Source organism: Ixodes scapularis, unplaced genomic scaffold, assembly GCF_016920785.2.
Source record: "Ixodes scapularis isolate PalLabHiFi unplaced genomic scaffold, ASM1692078v2 ptg001639l_1__unscaffolded, whole genome shotgun sequence".
In the NCBI taxonomy this organism is placed as follows: domain Eukaryota; kingdom Metazoa; phylum Arthropoda; class Arachnida; order Ixodida; family Ixodidae; genus Ixodes; species Ixodes scapularis.
In genome coordinates this window covers 721,463-739,726 of record NW_024610181.1, presented here as the reverse complement: position 1 = coordinate 739,726, position 18,264 = coordinate 721,463, and the positions used below count along the sequence as shown (strand labels likewise).

The 18,264-nt window shown below is 44.6% G+C and overlaps 1 protein-coding gene across 1 annotated transcript; it reads left to right on the top strand.

Moving 5' to 3' along the window:
* The first annotated feature begins 10,404 nt into the window (after positions 1–10,404).
* LOC115327683 lies at positions 10,405–13,443 on the top strand. Its single transcript, XM_040222922.3, has 2 exons — positions 10,405–10,630; positions 10,931–13,443. The coding sequence occupies exons 1-2, from the start codon at positions 10,419–10,421 to the stop codon at positions 11,964–11,966; spliced, it is 1,248 nt and encodes a 415-aa protein (XP_040078856.2). The 5' UTR covers positions 10,405–10,418; the 3' UTR covers positions 11,967–13,443.
* The last annotated feature ends 4,821 nt before the right edge of the window (positions 13,444–18,264 follow it).

The window sequence follows — 18,264 nt, the reverse complement described above, 5'->3', positions numbered from 1 at the left end:
GTACTCCACTCACGCATTCAACTGCTTTCCGAAAGTCTCTTATAAAACGAGTTCTCAAAACGAGTTTTTCGAAGCGGAGTGTAGCCTAGCCCTTGGATGCTCGAGTAGCGGTCCTCCAGCTCGACCTCGAGAAGACATTCGACTGTGTAGCGCACGAAATTCTCTTTGCGATTTTGGACCATGTGAGTGTGGGGCAAGTAATTCGCGAGGGCGTGGCTCTGGCGTACCGAAATCGTACTACAAGGCTGATTATAAACAAGTGTCTGGGGGCCCCCATTAAAGTACAACGTTCGGTGCGCCAGGGCTGCCCCCTCAGTCCTCTTTTGTACAGTATTTATATCGAAACGTTATGTTTAAGGATACAGTATTCTGGGGGGATTACGGATTTTCAACTGGGTTGCTCAGAAGTTAGGCTTTTGGCCTACGCCGACGACATTGCTGTGTTTTGCACCAACAAAGAAAGTGTCGAACGAGTAGTGAGGGTAATTAAGGGGTATTCTGCAACCACGGGGACTAATGTAAACTGGGACAAAAGTATTGGGTTTTGGCACGGGGAATGGACTTCAAGACCGAGTTTTTTTGCAAATGTTAGATGGGAAACAACCCCCGTCAAGTACTTGGGAGTACCGCTAGAATGCTATAAGAGCAGCGAGGAATATTGGAATGCGCAAGCACAAGAAATGATATCTCAACTGGAACAATGGAAAGGACAGCATCTCTCGATATTTGCCAGAGCGACGGCGTGTAATTTATTTTTAGTATCAAAAATATGGTATGTGATGCAGGTGCTGTATTGCACATGACTTAACATTCAAAAACTTCATAGAGTGTTTGCTCTTCTTATTTGGGGGTCATCCTGGGAAAGGTGAGCGAGGGACAATTTGTTTAGGCAAGTCCGGGACGGGGGACTCGGATTGTCCCGCCTGTTTCTCCGTCCGGTAGTAAATAGATTTTTGTTTTCTCGGGACACTTCCGACCTTTTTCTAAGAACTGTGTGTCAGCTGAGGTTGGCGCGAGCGCTGCCTCAGCTGATAGTGTCGTCCACAGAGTGTATACTTGGGCATGTTCGTGGTTATTTCAGAGAAATTGTAAGCTCTTTTCGGTTCTTGCAGACACATTTTTCTATGGATTATTTAAATACCGTTAAACGTAAAAAGCTATATAAAGATTTAAGAAGCAGCATATTTTCTCTACCGAGGTACTGATCCATATACTGTGAAGGCCCAGGGCAGGATGTTTTGAAAAGAGTGAAGAGGATGCCACTTTGGCATCCTCTTCACTCTTTTTTATTTGGGGGTTAAGACTTTGTTTTTTAAACTTCATACCGGAACGTTATCAGTTAGAACATATTTAGAAAGAATTGACAGTTTTGTCCCTTGGGGAACAAACTGTTACACTTGTAAGGTCCCCGAGACTATTGAACATGTTTTTTTACATTGTTGGGAGGGGGTATTCTTCTGGGATGTGCTCCAAAGAACCCTACACAAAGATTTTCCTTTAGACCAACACGGTATTAGATTTTTGGCAATAGATAATGAAGGAGGGGTGCCATTTGATTTGCTAATGCTTCTGGGCCTCCACAGTCTATGGCTCTCCCGCACCGCGAGGCTCCATAACGATGCCGATGCTAGACCGGCCAGGATGTATGTACAGAAGCTGATGTACCAGATTGGGTATCCAGAATCGAACCGTAAGAAACGTTGAGAGACTTTTGATGTGACGTCAACCATCGAAGGGATGATTGTTTCATACTTCCTTTTCATTTGTATATAATTAACATGTAACCATGTGTGTGTAATGTAAATATGTGTGTGTGTGTGTTTTCGGTTTAAATGATCGGGTAATAAAGAAAAAAAAATGAGTGTAGCCTAGTGGTAAGATGTCCGTTTCATAAGCAAGCGATCCCGGGTTCGATCCCCAGTGCGGCTTACTTTTTCGTTTTTGTTTTCTCGAACATTTTATTTTGCCGACGCATTTGGCGATGTTTACGTATATTTTTTTACGATTAATACAGAAAAATACGGATGTCGTCGCCGAAATTTCGCTGAACGAAATGGTATGTGACTTGGTTTCCGGAGGTGCATGGGGTACAGCGGGGCTTGGTTTGCCGGTTGTTCGCCGCGAAGTGGCGTGTACGACGGGGCCAATGGGTTAATACCTTTGTAATTAGCAGCCGTATACTGTCGCCGCGAAGCGGCGTAAACGCAGGCGGGGGTCTGTGTTAACGAGCTCCCCAGTGATACAGGCGCTGTCCGACTCTCTTTTGGACGGCACTTGTAGGCGCGAGTGGAGTGCCGTTGGACGGCACTGTAGACACAGCCAACGAAAAAAAACACACAAGAGGACGAAACAAACGACTGTCGTTTGTTTCGTCCTCTCGTGTCATCCATAGTTCCCCTGAGACGCAGGAAAAAAAAAAAAAAAAGACGGACAGTACAACGAAGTCTCTATTATGGATATGGATATCATTCACCAGCTCGCCTGTGTTTTTTACCTTTCGTCCTCTTGTGCGTTTCTTTCGTTTTAAGTCAACTTAGATCAGCAACACGCTCAAGTCTTTAATTGTTACGACAGCCTTCCATTTAGCGCATACTATTTGACGTGGTAACGAATACGACGCAGCAAAGGTAGCAGCCTGAGACGGAGTTTGGGAACCCGACGTATCGGTAAGGGGACGTTTCGGCATGGGGACGAACCTATCTTTCCGGCTGCTGGGGCAAAAGAAATAAAAAGAAAAAATTTGGGGCAAAAAAAAGGCCGGCAGTTTCGTCCCATTAGAGCCCTGCGCAGATAACAGTTGTATCTGCATCCGCAGACTTTATATCCGAACCGCATCTGCGAAATTCGGAACCACATCTGACTCTCAACCCGCGCATTCATTTTACATCATAAAATCATGCATGAATAAAAATTAGAAAAGGCATATTGATAATATCTTATAAGCCGCCTGCCTACCTTTCTACAAAGACCTTTGTGTAAGAACATGGTGAAAGTCATTTTATCATATTCTGTTTTATCATATTTCTATGATAAGCGATCATCCTTTACATTTCATATCGCTGGAAAGATGCTCGCAGTTCTGAGATCGTCTTGGGTGTCCGTGGCATTGACACTCTGTCCAGCAGATGCGCTTGAAAGGAAGGGAATTTATATTTATTTTCCTTTTTGCTTTGTGAAACCTACTTCAAGCGGGCACATGTTTTAAAAACATGAAAATTGACAAAGGACAGACTAATAACATTGTGACATTTTATTTAGGCCAAACAATAAAAAATGGGAGAGGAGAGGCGCTCACTCGCCACAGCAAAGTGCTCGTCTATTTGTGGTAAGGTGCGAGTACACCACATCACATTATGCAGTAATGGCAACACCTCCTATCAATTACAGTTTTAAACACAAACCCTCAACTGTATGCTTGGATCCATATACTTAAAAAACAACTCGGTGCCAACTGTCGAGAAACAGAAAACACGCACACACGCAGCGTTTCACTCGTCGAGGTTGCTGTGTAGAAAAAACAATATTGTCACCATGGATGGATTCAGACTCTTGCCCCTCTTAAATTAATACCTTCTAATAAGAAGTCTCTCTTGGTTGGTGCACTTGATGCTACTGGGGTTGCACGTACGAACTGCGCTCAAGGATGAGGTGCGGAAACTCGTGCTGGTGCCAGTTCCACCATTCCAGAGGATTGAATTCAGTCTTCTTGATCTACTTGTAGGCGAAGAAGGCACTTGCAGGCTTCATCTACTTTCTTGTCGCTTGTACAATTTGGGGTTTCTTTGCACGAAGAACATTTTCCTCTCTTTCCCTGCCAAACAAGAACTTGCTTCCCGGGACGACTTATAGTTCTGCGTTCTTTACTTTTTCTAGGGAGAGTATTTTTGGTGAGATAGAACGTTCTAAAGTGATCTTTGGTGAGAATTAAATTTTTGTTGACGTAAAGAACAATTTTCTCCCCGATTGGCACCTTTTATCTCGGAGATTAGTTTGCCCCCGTAATACAGTCGATAATGCACTTCATAGTATTGCTCACTTATTCACTGTATACACGTTTATGGGCTGCCTCGTCAAAAATGCATCCGCACCCGAAGATATCTGCGTCTAATCTGCATCTGCAGTCCCTGCTGTTCGCACCCGACCCGCAATCCGCCGAATCTGATTAATTTTTATCTGAATCCGCCAGTTTACTGCGGATATCCACGGGTAATCTGCGGATATGCAGGGCTTTACCTCCCATTGGCTGGCTGCAACTAAAGGTGTCCCTCTGTTCACTGCCCCGGGGCCATTAGAAAGCAGAGGGAAGGAGTTTCTTTTAATCAGCTGGGGGGCAAAAGATTAGCCACAAGTGGGGGAGCCCAATCTGGGTCAGTGGCTCTCAAGCCATGATCCGCAGACCCCCGGGCTGTTGACCCTTTAAGTGCCCGTTTTCTTTCGGCCCGGCAATCCCCCTGTGCCGGTTTTCTTTTTTTCCACTGCACAAACAAATTGTCTGCTCAACAATTACATCCACAACGTCTGGGTGGAAACAGGAGCTCAAAGTACTCCAGTTCACTTCAGGTTTTTGAGATGCCCGAGGGACGGACTCCGGAAGACGACGAGTCGAAACTGTGAGGAATGGGAGCGAAGTCGCCTGTAGTCCACTTGTAGCCACTGTCGTCAAGTTTTTTCTTTTTGAGTAGCCTCTTAGGTGACGTCAACTCGTCGCTTTCGTCAGTCTCCAAAGTACGCTCGGTTTCACTGTCTTTGGATTCTGAATTCGTTAAAAGTTCCTGTATTTCAGCATCCGTCAAGGAGCGCAAAGTCGAAGCACGTGCGTTCGCCTTTGGAAAAGAATGTTGACGCGGAAACGCATACGGAAGCCACCTTTATGAAAATCTCCACCTGCCGTCAAGAGGCGAAACCACCACTCAAAACATTGATTCAATTGGTTGTCCATGGATGGCGCTTCCTGTTCAGAAGAATATTGTCAACCCGAGTTTAGCCGGCAGAGGCGGGGTGTAAATTGAAAACCCAAAACGAGCATACTTGGGTGCGGCAGGGAGTGCGGAGGGAAGCGCGCCCGAGTATACTCGGGCGCGGCACTTAAAAGGGTTAAGGTATGTAGGCGGGGGTCCACACCGACTCGGAGACGACTCCATCGAGGACGGCTCAAATACCGAAAAGAGGCTGGAATGGTTGGCTCAAAGATTTTTGCAGCTGCAATAGACTCGCCGTTACCGTTGTTCAGTTATTGGGCGCATTTTTGACAACGGGTGGTCTCGGAGAGAACAGATGGACCCTTTGTACGCTCGGATACGTGTTGCTGATTCTGTTTCGTGTTTGTCTAAGCTCGTCCACGGTATGCCGAAGACACAAAGCACGATTTATGTTCAGCCAGACCGACTACTTCAGCTTGCAGCACCGTTGGGTCCGCAAGTGTGAAACACGTCGTAATCGTATTCGGTGGGGTCGACGGATTTATTTATTTATTCAAAATACCCCGAAAGGTAGGAGGGTATTACATGGGGGGGGGGGGGGGGAACTCACGCAAGCACATATATTATTATACACTCAAAAACACAAAGCATACAGAGACAATATGAGAACATGGAATAAAAAAGTGTATTAAGTATTAGTATATTCTTTCTTTTACGTGTCCGTTGTTTTAGACAAGTGCATACCCTTCTATTAGTATAACTGCACATGAGCTCTTGGAAGGTAAACATATCTAGTTCAGTTGCAATGTGAGCCGGTAGATTGTTCCAGTTGATTATGATTCATGGTATGAATGATCGTGCATAACTAGACGAGTGGCATGTGATGTGCGTTACTTTGAATGAATGACCGTGACGTGGAAAGATAATGGGGTGTGTTGGAAAAAAATACTTGTGAGGCGATGCATGGCTTTCGAAATAATGGCAGACGGGCATGTTTATGGCGGCGTGATAGGTCTTGCAACTCAGCGGTGGACCAGGGGCGCCACCATACGGGAAGACAGCGGGTGAGGACACGCAACAGCCAGTCACGAATGACAGCTTTCCGGCAAACCAAATTTTCAAATACGCGCGCATTCGAAAAATTAGTCCGCCGGTACGCCATCACTTGTGATTGGCTGTCGCGTGCCCTCCCCCGCTGTCTTCCCGTCTGGTGCTCCCTTCTCGTGTCCTGCGCCATGGCGCAGAAAGAGGGGTGCGTCACAATCTTTGATTGGATTTTTGATAGGGAAATCGGCCACTCTTGAATGTGATTTCAGATTTTGTATGATGCTTAGAGGCTGTAGTTTGAGTTATGACAATATATAGGCAATCTCAGAATCTACTTAAAGGGCCCCTGAATAGAATTTTTTTTTTGTTAAACAGTCCGGCTGGGATATGCATGTCAAAAAATTAATTTTCCGCAAAAAAAAAAAAAATTTAGAGCAATATTGACGTTGCGAGACACAATTTAGTCGGTAGTCACCTTCTTTCCACTTGTTTGCTCTTGGCATCTCAAGTGCGTAAAGGAGAGGTGGATCAGCTTGGCCATCACGTTGAGGTGGAGAGGGTGCATAGCCGTCTCGTTGAGCTGGAAAGAGCATATGACCGTTCCGTGACGTCATGGACTTTGCGCGCAAAATTTAAGATAAATCATGCACCTTCAATATTGCTCTAAAAAAATTTTTTTTTTTCTTATAAAATTAATTTTTGACAAGCGTTTCCCAACCAGACTGTTTTAAAAACATTCTTGTTACATTTCAAGGGCCCTTAAGGCGAAACTGAGTGTAGGTGGTGGGACCTGGCTTCCTCGGTTGTGGGAACCCTCAAACTTGTCAGAGCATGTGCTCGTGCATGTTCGTGCTGGAACCTCCCAAACCGGCGGTTCCCTAAGACAATTTATATAGAGAAAAAAAAAAGGATGTGTGCGTGCATTGTTTTGGTTGCTTTGCCTCGGAAAGTTTCCTCCGGGCCCAGTCGCAATTGTAGAGCATGAACCGCAGTGGGGCTAAGGGTTCCTGCAACTGCCGTTTTGTTTAGCGCCCTACTCCAGCTGTGCTTCCAATTCGGTGCCAAAGTGGCAACGAGTGACATTGGAGGGACCGGAGTGTCGGGCTGTCGAATGTCGCTATCCAAAAAAAGTACAAGAGAATGTGAACGTCGCTTTCGTCGTGGATTCTCAACTTTCGGCTGTCAAAGCTTCCACGGACTGCCGATCCGGAGAGCGACCTGCATCAGGCTCACATCCAACTCCACTGCTGTGACGACACCACCCGAATCGCGGCTGACGACGCCTCTACGACGCCGTCGGGCGAACATTGACAGACCACTTTTTAGGACGGAATAACTGCGCCAGTCGGAGAAGTGTTCCAAGTGCTGGGCGTGACAGTGCTTAAAGCGGCGGCCCACCGATGTCTGGTTGGCACTTGCGGACACCGGGCAAGGTGCCCACAATCCGAACGATTGTCCGCGCAACCTCCGAGATTTCTGCCACTTCTTTGAGAGAAAGCCCTCGTCAGAGAGACCCAGTCGGTCCTCCTCTTTCCCACCCAACTATCCCGTGCGTCGTCGCCGCTTGCAAACAGTAGTTTTCGAACGTAAACGGCACTTTGGTGCCCAAATGCACCACCGCAACGTAGAGTGATAACGCTTCTTTGTTTTGCTTCTCCTGCAGGGGTCTGGACATGAGGAGCAACCTGCATCCATCGGATTGAGAGACAGCTACTGAAAGCACAACGATGCGGACGTGGCGGTTTTCTTCGAGCGTCTGCTTCTTGGGTAAGTGTGCATAGACCTGCCTAGCTTTGCATTTATCTTGCAGGGCAGCAGCTGTGAGATACGTGGAAACATGTGCCGCGATGAACAAGACGACAAACAACCGATAGGCTCCAATGCTCCGTTTCTCGTCTTTCGAACATTTTTGTATTGCGGTCATCTGGTTCAAAGCCAGCTGTTGAAACAATTTGTTTGCACAAACTTGCATTGTGACCCTTCATATTCCATTGTTTTTGCTAGAATAAGAGAACTGCAAGTCAGTGAATGATTTGCGTTGCTATGGGGTGCACAAGTGAAGCTTGGTTCTGAGCGAAAAATTGAATTTCAGCTAACTGTCCCTAGCATCCTAGATTTTCAGAAACGATGCATTACCAAGTGTTGCAGGGGTCATTTTTGCATCTCCTCCTCTTTCTTACTGAGCTGCCAGAATAGGAGTTCCACTAGTGGCATCAGTGGAGCAAGCTTCATGGCTGTAACGAGAAATATTTGTCAGTTCTGCCCAACTCTAATTTTGAGCTACCTCTGTGTTCTGCCCTGATGGCACATCATCCGAGCTGTTTTATGTGGTGGGTGTTTTTCTCACTTGGGGCCAAGTACTTCGGTGGATGCGTTAACTAGCGGCTCAAACTCATGACTTGAATCACCCCTTCCACTAAACGTGCCACGTGCACTTCCAGTGCTTGTGACTAGAGTCAAACTCTGGAGCTCCATCCTCGGACTCTGTGTTCATGGAATCAAATAGTCCTACTTCCGGAAGAGTGACGAAGGTCTGCCTGGTCCCGCCAAGAGCAGACACCGATCATGGACGGCTCGCGTTTGTTTTGGTTGCCATTTCGCCACTGCTGGTTCGTCCGGCGCCGACGGATTTCACGACGGATGTATCATTGCAGAAGCAACAAATTGCGATTCATATCATCGTGCGGCCTTACGATGAAGTTGGATTGTGTTGATAGTCCCGAGCGGTGCATTCTGCGAATTGTCTGCGTCCTTAATTATGCCAATCTTTCCTTTGGAGTGGCTACGCGTAAGCACATATAGCTTTGTAGACGCTGTTTCTAACCTCCCCATGCTGGTTTCCACCAGATGTTTCTTGTGTTCCTTCAATCTCATTCGTGTGACATGAATTTATGGCAAACACAACCTTGAGAATGCAGTGGTTCTGGTTTGCACCATACATTGCATTCATTCTTTGTTGCTAAGGCAGTTTCATGAAATTATTCCGTAGCCACTTAGCTCAGGAAAGCAGCGCAGCTTCTGCATTCCAATACGGTGCGCACTACATGCACAAAACTGTGCAATCCGACTTTGTTTACGTTTTTTCCCTAAATAACGACTACGCATAATAAAGCTTACAACGTTTCATTTTTTGGCAATAGACAGAGTGAATTGGATTCCGAAGTGCCTATAAGAAGTTGCGTATGCCTCAGTCCAAGTTTCTGGAATTATAAAGAGCGAACAACGACACAAGCGTACGCTCGAGCAGCTGCAGCATCAGAGTGGCATCTTCTGCGCTCTGCTTTGTCGGCTTGCTGTCCCCTCCCCTGTGTCACCTTACTCGTAATGGATCTTGCAATGTTCCCCGAGAAAAGCAAAACAAAAGAAAACGACCGGGTATTCACACAGGGTGCAAACTGCATCCGGAGGTGCTCCAAAAGCCCGTTTAGTGGAGACTCCAATGGAATGAGTCGAAGTCACTGTGTGCACCCTATGACTTCATTAAGCAAGAAAGCAGGAAGGAAATTTAACAAAACAAAATTTTGGGAACATACTTTGAAGTCGGGAATTGTACTTTCCTCGGAAAGTACCAGAAAAAAAATACTTTAAATAAAGTACAAGTACATACTCAAAGAATGTACTCCAAGTAAAGTACAAGTTTCATAAACCTACTTGAAGTAGTACTTTAAGTAAAAGTACTTCCCAGCACTGTTTAATATCCATAGAACAGCCTATGTCAGCCGATGTCGGATCACACTGGTTGGTTCTTCCTTCACTTGGTGTCGCTGGCTCGAAACCCTATGTCACACTCGCATTGTCCAGGGCGCTGGAGGGTGTCGCATTCCGGAACCAAGTACGGGTTTCAAGTGCCCTGGTACATTGTCTGGTCAGGTTTTGCTTTCGTGATTTGGGCGGAGGAACCAGACCGTGAAGTAGAGAGATTCTGCAGCATTCTGGGTCTTGCCTTGTGTGCAGCAGCCAGCAGCTTTTCATTTGTTAGTTTCTTGTAAATAAGAATCACTTCCTTTTCCCTGCACCTTGGTCAATATTTGAGTGTGATCCGACATTGGCTGTTCTATGGATATTAAAACTGCGTGACTGGATGCTGACGCAGCGAGATACTGGACTAAATGAATGCTGGCAAGCAGCTGACCGGTTTTATTTCTCAATAAACCAAGAAAAACATAAACAACCTTCTACTGGGGGTGCGATTGTGCCTGCACAACGGCTCACTCGGTGCTGTCAGTTATACTAGAGATGCCGCAAACGTTTTTCAAAGTCGAGTTTCAAAGATTGAACTACGGGGTTAGAAAGGTTTGAAGCAGTTCAAAGCTTTTAAGCCTTTAAGCCTTTTGCATTAAAAAATCCAACAATTTTGCAACTTTTGAATTTTTTACGCCAAGAAGCTGGACTATTTTCGAACTTTCGAGTTTGTCGCACTGTTTGTTGACTGGGCATGGGAACAGCCATACGATGCGGACGGCTAACGTTTTTCGCTTCTTCTGTACGCAGTTGATGTTCAGCACATGCTTCCTACCAACAGTGGATTCAAGTTCTACAGTTCTACTCGCAAAACCTGTCACAGCGGCGGGTAAACTGCCAGTCATCAACAAGAACACGCCACTTCGTCTCCCACCGGACACGCCCACCATCCTGCCAAAAACGTTCGAGAGGCCAGCCTCATCATCAGCGACATCAGCGGCGCCACACGATAAGAGGGACCGGCCGATCGCCTATGCTTTCACTGGGCATGGGAACAGCCATACGATGCGGACGGCTAACGTTTTTCGCTTCTGTACGCAGTTGATGTTCAGCACATGCTTCCTACCAACAGTGGATTCAAGTTCTACAGTTCTACTCGCAAAACCTGTCACAGCGGCGGGTAAACTGCCAGTCATCAACAAGAACACGCCACTTCGTCTCCCATCGGACACGCCCACCATCCTGCCAAAAACGTTCGAGAGGCCAGCCTCATCATCAGCGACATCAGCGGCACCACACGATAAGAGGGACCGGCCGATCGCCTATGCTTTCACTGGGCATGGGAACAGCCATACGATGCGGACGGCTAACGTTTTTCGCTTCTTCTGTACGCAGGTTAGTAATATCGATTCTTTGTACACTAAAAAATCAAGCGACGTTTTTCTTTTGGTGTTCCCATGCCCACGGGAGTTGTTCTCGATCGTCGGTCAGAGTATAGATGTTGTAAAATTGCTGATGCTATGCGGCGACGTTGAGGTAAACCCCGGTCCTGAAACGCGTAACAAACAGCTTGACGACATGTGCAAACTGCTTCAAGATGGTCAGTCTAAACTACTAATGGTTGTAAATGAAATCAAAACAAATCAACAGCAGTTGGAAGACAAAATCACTGACATCTCTAACCGGCTCCAGAATGTGGAAACTAAGACTAATGTTCTTGATAGACTGGATTGTGAAGTACGCACTACACATCAGGTTCTAGAAGAAGTTAAAAAAGAAAATGCATTCTTGCGTGCTAGACTTGACGACCTCGAAGATCGGTCTCGGCGAGACAATCTAATCTTTCATGGTATAGATGACTCGCCCTCAGAGACCTGGGCCCAATCTGAGCAAAAAGTACACTCGCTGCTTTCTAACGTCCCTGAGCTGAGCATTTCTGAAGAGGGAATCACTCGTGCGCACCGGCTTGGTACGTTTTCTCGAAACAAGTGTCGACCAGTAATGGTAAAACTTGTGTCAACCAAAACTAAAGAGAGCATCCTTTCAGCAAAAGCTAAACTAAAAACATGGAACGTCTCAGTCAATGAAGACTTCGCACCAGCCACACGTTATGCGCGCAAGAAGTTGTTTGACTTCGCAAAATCTCAGAGTCCCAATAGTATATTTAAGATAAGGTACAACAGGCTTCACCTAAACAAGAAGTGTTACGCCTACTGCAGTACGAGTGACGAAGTTTATGAAATTTCCAGTGCTACCAGTGCTACTGATAGAGGTGCTGAGTCACTCCAACCGCAACACGTGCAATCAGCAACGTCATAACAATCGTGCACTCTTCCAGTCAAAGATTCGAAGGTGGAAAATGTTTCTGTTTTCTTTACAAATATCCGAAGCGTAATAAAGAAACGCGATGAATTGTGCTCCGCTCTTGATTCTGCTTCTGCCGACATCATTGTGTTGACCGAGACATGGCTCTCTAGCAAAATACGTAACGATGAACTTTTTTTTGTGATAAGCAGTACAAAGTTTATCGGCATGATAGGGATTCGTGGACGGGCGGAGGCGTGCTGGTTGCAGTTGCTGATTGCATTGAGTCATCCCATATTAACTTAGCATCTAGCTTAGAAATTGTGTGTGTACGTTTCCAACTAAGTCACAGAAACATTGTTGTCTGTGCATGTTACCGCCCACCTACCTTTGCTAAGAATTTTGTGGAGTTATTACATGACACACTTAGCGGGATTGTTTCAAGGTTTCCTAACTCGCAGCTATTTATTTTTGGCGATTTTAACTACCCAAATATTAACTGGTCACAAGATATTCCTATTTGCGTGCCTTATTCTTCTGAAAGCAACGATTTCCTAAATCTCTGTGCAGATTTTAATCTTTCGCAATTAGTAACCGAGCCCACGAGAATTACGTCCTCAGCATCCAACGTTCTTGATCTTATTTTAACTACGTCTAAGGACCTCGTAGAGCCGATCTCTTATCTTCCAGGTCTTAGCAACCATTTAGCCTTGCATTTTTTCCTGAAAAGTCCTAGGAACAATCCTGCTGTTTGTGTCAAACACATCCGTGATCACGCCAGAGCCGACTTTGAATCCATAAACCGCGAGCTATGTACATTCATGGGCTCTTATATGCAGAATTTTTCAGAACGATCGGTTGAAGGCAATTGGTGTCTGTTCAAAGATAAAATTACTTCATTGATCACCAACTACATTCCCTGTCGTGTTGTCAAATCAAACTCGAAATCACCTTGGTATAATACGACTTTAAAAAGGCTGTCTAATAAGAAAAAGCGCTTGTTTCGAGCAGCTAAATCATCAATGTCTCCCGATCGCTGGGCCGCGTACCATTCGGCAGCTGAAGTATACAAATTGGCCGTCGATGAAACTAAATATAACTTCTTCAGCATAAAATTACCCTCAATGCTCACTAACAATCCAAAACAGTTTTGGGACTTAGTCAACCCTGCCGACAAACATTTAATACAACTTAAAAATTCAGGCGGAGAGGTGATTTCTGGTGAAGATTGCGCTATGACTTTCAACGAAAGTTTCATCAGTGTCTTTAGTGATTTCTTAGGTGCCAACCATCCCGTACTACCATCTTCTGATTTTTTGCCCATGTTACCAATTGTGTTTGATCCACCCGGTATTGTTAAAATTATTGAAAACCTCAAGCTGTCGTCGGCATCAGGTGTCGACGAGATAAACGCGAAATTTCTAAAAAATACCAAAATGTACTCCTCAATCATCTTGTCATCTTTGTTTCAACAATCACTTGATCATGGCGTCTTACCCGAGGACTGGAAGGTAGGGAAGGTTGTTCCAATTCACAAAGCTGGTGACCGTTTCTCCCCTTTCAATTACAGGCCAATATCTCTTACTAGCGTACCCTGCAAAATCATGGAGCACACAATTTCTTCACAGCTCTCGCGTTTCCTGTAGTGCAACTCCTTCTTTAGCCCTTTTCAACATGGATTCCGCAAATCTTTCTCGTGCGATACTCAGCTTTTAGTTTTCACCCACAACCTCCACTCGGCTCTGGACCGTGGATCTCAGACTGGCTGCATCTTTCTGGACTTTGCAAAGGCTTTCGATAAGGTAACACATAAACTACTACTATACAAGCTTAGCCTACTTAGTATTGATCCATATATCTTATCTTGGTTAGAGTGTTTCCTCACTAACAGATCGCAATTTGTAACTGTCAATAACAAAAACTCGTCATCGTCCCTCGTTAAGTCCGGTGTACCACAGGGTTCTGTCCTAGGCCCCCTCTTATTCTTAGTATATATAAATGACCTACCTACTAGCATTTCCTCCTCCATAAGCGTATTTGCGGATGATTGCGTTGTTTACCGTGAAATTACTAATGACTCTGACGTACACATAATTCAATCTGATTTAAATGCAATTTCTTCCTGGTGTGATGCTTGGCACATGAAACTAAACACTATGAAGTGTAAGACAATGAGGATTTCTCGCAAAGCAGCACTCTGTCCTAACTACTTCCTATCAAATAACATCCTTGAAAACGCATCAACTTACAAATATCTAGGTGTTCATATCTCTCCTGACCTATCATGGAAAACTCACACCGAATATATCGTTAATAACAGTAACCGCATGCTTGGATATTTAAGACGTAACTTTTCGCTAGCTCCATCATCATTAAAATTACTACTTTATAAAACACTGGTGCAACCAAAACTTGAATATGCATGCTCGGTCTGGGATCCCGGTACAGAAAGCCTCATATCAGCGCTTGAAGCCATCCAAAACCGGTCAGCACGTTTTATATTATCAAACTACCATCGTACATCAAGCGTCACATCCATGAAAGCTAGTCTCTCACTGCCCCCTCTTTCCACTCATCGCACTATCTCCCGTCTCTGTTTATTCCATAAAATTTAATATGCCAATTCACTCTTGAAAGAACAACTAATCAGTGCTCCCATCTACGTATCCTCTCGCCTCGATCACTGCTGCAAAGTTGGTATACCCACTTCCATTTCAAATTCTTTTTTCAAATCTTTCATCCCAAAAACATCTCGTGATTGGAACGGCCTTCCCTCACCCATTGCGTCCATTGGCGATTTTGTCCTCTTTAAAGAAGCTTTAACAAGTTACTATTCATGATCTGTGCCGGACTAACCATTTTCAGCGTTTTTTGTACTTCCGTTGCCCACCCCCTCTGTAATGCTTCGGCCCTGAGGGTATAATAAATAAATAAATAAATAAATAAACTACAGTGTTCGAAATCCTGCACCATTTGTGCCAAATTGCGCCATAAATGAAAGTCTGTTTCATCTTGCGCCAAAGTGCCATTTTTGCTAATTGTGCCTCACCTGCGCCAAAATAAACTTGAACGAAGCAAAAAAATATTTTTTTTATTGCTGGTTGATTTAATTTTTTGTAAAGCAGGGTGAAACGAAAGGGGTACAAATATTTATTTTAATGTGTCTCTACCCATTGTATAGTTTGTCTTGTCTTAGGTCAAAGCACAGTCAAGGGCTGCAATGTATACACCAACTCATGTTTACAAACAAACCGGAGCGCCCCTAGCGGATGCCTCCGGTGCCACGCATGCGCAATGGAGTGTTGACAAGAAGCTCGCTGCGCCCATAAACAAAGCATTGAAATGCGATGTTGTCGGCGTCGGTGTGAGTCCCCTGCCCTTTTTCGCGTTCGAATTGTTGATTCTACGTCTTCCTGGCAATGCCTCACTACTTGAGCGGCCTCAGCGAAATTACCGAGGCTCGTTACACCGCAAAACTTTGTGATAATAATGTGACATGCAGCGATTCATTCTGCATGGACGCCGCAGAATGGACACTAAGGCTGATTCGCATGATGAGGTTTCGCTCGCAATTTTCAACCGCAACGTCGCTCGGGCTGCAAAAGTGTGAACCGTAGCTGAGATGGTCGACGTCGATACTGAAAATCAGAAGCAGAATTGGACCAAGTGAGTCAGCAATAACAAGTCGGTGATGGCCGCTGGTAACAATGATGAACATCTCCTTTTTCTACTGTTTACATCGAGCCTGCTTACCAACCTTCAATCTTAAGTCTTTTGAGGCCTGCACTTACTTCTTACCGCAAGTACCAGGCCAACGTTTGGTCTACGGGCTGGTGTCGTCTAAAAGAGCAGACGACAAACAGAGACGTCTGAAACAGCAGACGACAGTTTGAACGATCAGGCGGCCGTTTGAACTTGAAGGCGCACTGAATGTAGTCCGCAGGTAATCCGTACGACTTGACCATTTTCCGGCATTGATGTTGGAACAAAACAAATAAATCTGATGACCACAAGTATCTGCGAATACAACCCAGAGTGCTCTTCGCCCAAGCAATCCTGGTGCGACGGCGTCTGGTTTTCCCTTTTTACGGCACATATCCACATTCTCGGACAAAACGAGCACATGAAAACTGACCTTCAATCTTTTCTCGACTCTTTTTGTACAGTCCCAGTCGCGGCTTTTGACGAGAAGGCAGGTTTTTGTCTCGTTCCTTTATAAAACAACGCAGGAATACACGTCTCACATGGGGACTTCTGCCCACAGCCACAGACCGGAAGTGCGCCCAACGTGCCACCACTGTGTTGTGACGTTACAGAGATGAGTTCGTGAATAGAGATTAGCACACATACTAAAAGCTCAAGTCTAGGGGAGTTTGCAGCTTTTGATTGGTTTAGCCAATCAACTGGTCTCCCTGTATCTGAACTGGTCTCCCATATGTGAACTGGTCCCCCATATGTGAGCTGGTTTCCCTGTTTAGATATGGGGACCTGTCGTACGTGGCATTAATCCATTTGCACTTAGGGATATGAGTAGACAGATCCAACCAGCCAGTTTCGCCATGCCACTACTACCGTAATTTAATCCGGGAACTGAAGTCCTTTTGGATGCGCCGTAACCTAGCTGATCTGGGTGCACGCAAGCAGATCATGAAGCAGCACAAGCGGTCTCGTGCACTGGCATCTGGCCCTGTGACCTACAAGTAAAATTCGGTGTTTTCATTTTTTTTTTTTTCAAAATTTGGCATAGTTTTTTTTGTGTTTATTTTAAAATTTAGTTTTCGGTCTTTTTCTGTGTATATTTATGCCCACAAAAGTTTACCGTTTTTTTTCGGCGAATATGAAAGAAATATCATCGGACACTGGATCAGATGATTCTTTGATATCTGTGATACCTCAAGGAATAACGGCACAGATACATTGAAAAAAAACAACAAAAAAAAACAGAAGTACGAACCACTCAGTGCCCAAAAAACATGGAACTTCGCCTTCTCTACATCAGGATTATGCGATCTTGTCATAGTAAACACATATGTGCCTCACTACTGACACTACACTTGTTAAAAATATAACATACCACCCACCCATTAGTGACCATGACGTAATTCATTTCAACATTGAATTTGAAACTCAGCGGAAATCACCATATTTTAAAACAATTAAAGACTATAATAAAGCTAATTACTCCGCAATTAACAATGAGCTTGAAATATTTTTCGATAGTTTTCAGCATGACTGTATGAGCAGGACAGTCGATGAAAACTGGATTCTCTTCAGAAATAAACTTGCACACCTTGCCAACACTTACATCCCATCAATAAACATAACTTGTGACAAATCAAATCCCTGGTTCACAAAAACGCTTAACCAACTAAACAGAAAAAAGAAAAGACTATTTAGCCGTGCCAAACAACTGACTACCGATCTCGCTTGGAAGCAGTACAATGATATTGCTAAAATTTATAAGAAATCTATTACAGAGGCGAAGGCAAAATTCTTTAACAATGACTTAGTAAACATTCTTCGCAATAAACCTAAAAAGTTCTGGGAGGTAATTAATCCAAAAACGCCTAGACCGGTACAACTAATGAGCGATGATCGGTTGCCATTATCGGATGAAGAAAGCGCCAACTGTCTTAACGATTATTTCACCTCAGTCTTCACCACAGATGACCACAGTAACATGCCTCATCTTAACAACGCATATCACACTCCCATGGCTGCCATTGAAATAACGTATGCAGGTATCATAAGCTCTATAGAAAGGTTGCAGTTGTCGTCGAGTTCTGGGGACGACAAAATTAATTCCAAATTACTGAAAAACACTAAATTACACTCAGCTCGTTTTTTGTTAATAATCTTCCAACAATCTTTGTCTTCCGGCGAGCTTCCTACAGATTGGAAAATTGGCAAAGTGGTCCCCATACACAAATCGGGGGATCGAACTTCACCATCAAATTATCGTCCTATATCTCTAACCAGTGTCCCCTGCAAGCTACTTGAGCACATAATATATTCAAATGTCATGAAGCATTTCGAAAATAACCTCATCCTCTTTCCAAACCAACACGGGTTCAGACAATCATATTCTTGCGAAACGCAACTTGTACAACTTGTTCATGAAATACACAATAACATCGATAATAACATACAGACAGACGCCATATTCATTGATTTTTCTAAAGCATTCGATAAGGTATCCCACAGTTTACTCATGCTCAAGATAAACCAACTTCACATTCATCCACTCGTAACATCATGGATAGGACAATTCTTAACCAATCGTACTCAGCATACTGTGATTAACAACCAGTCG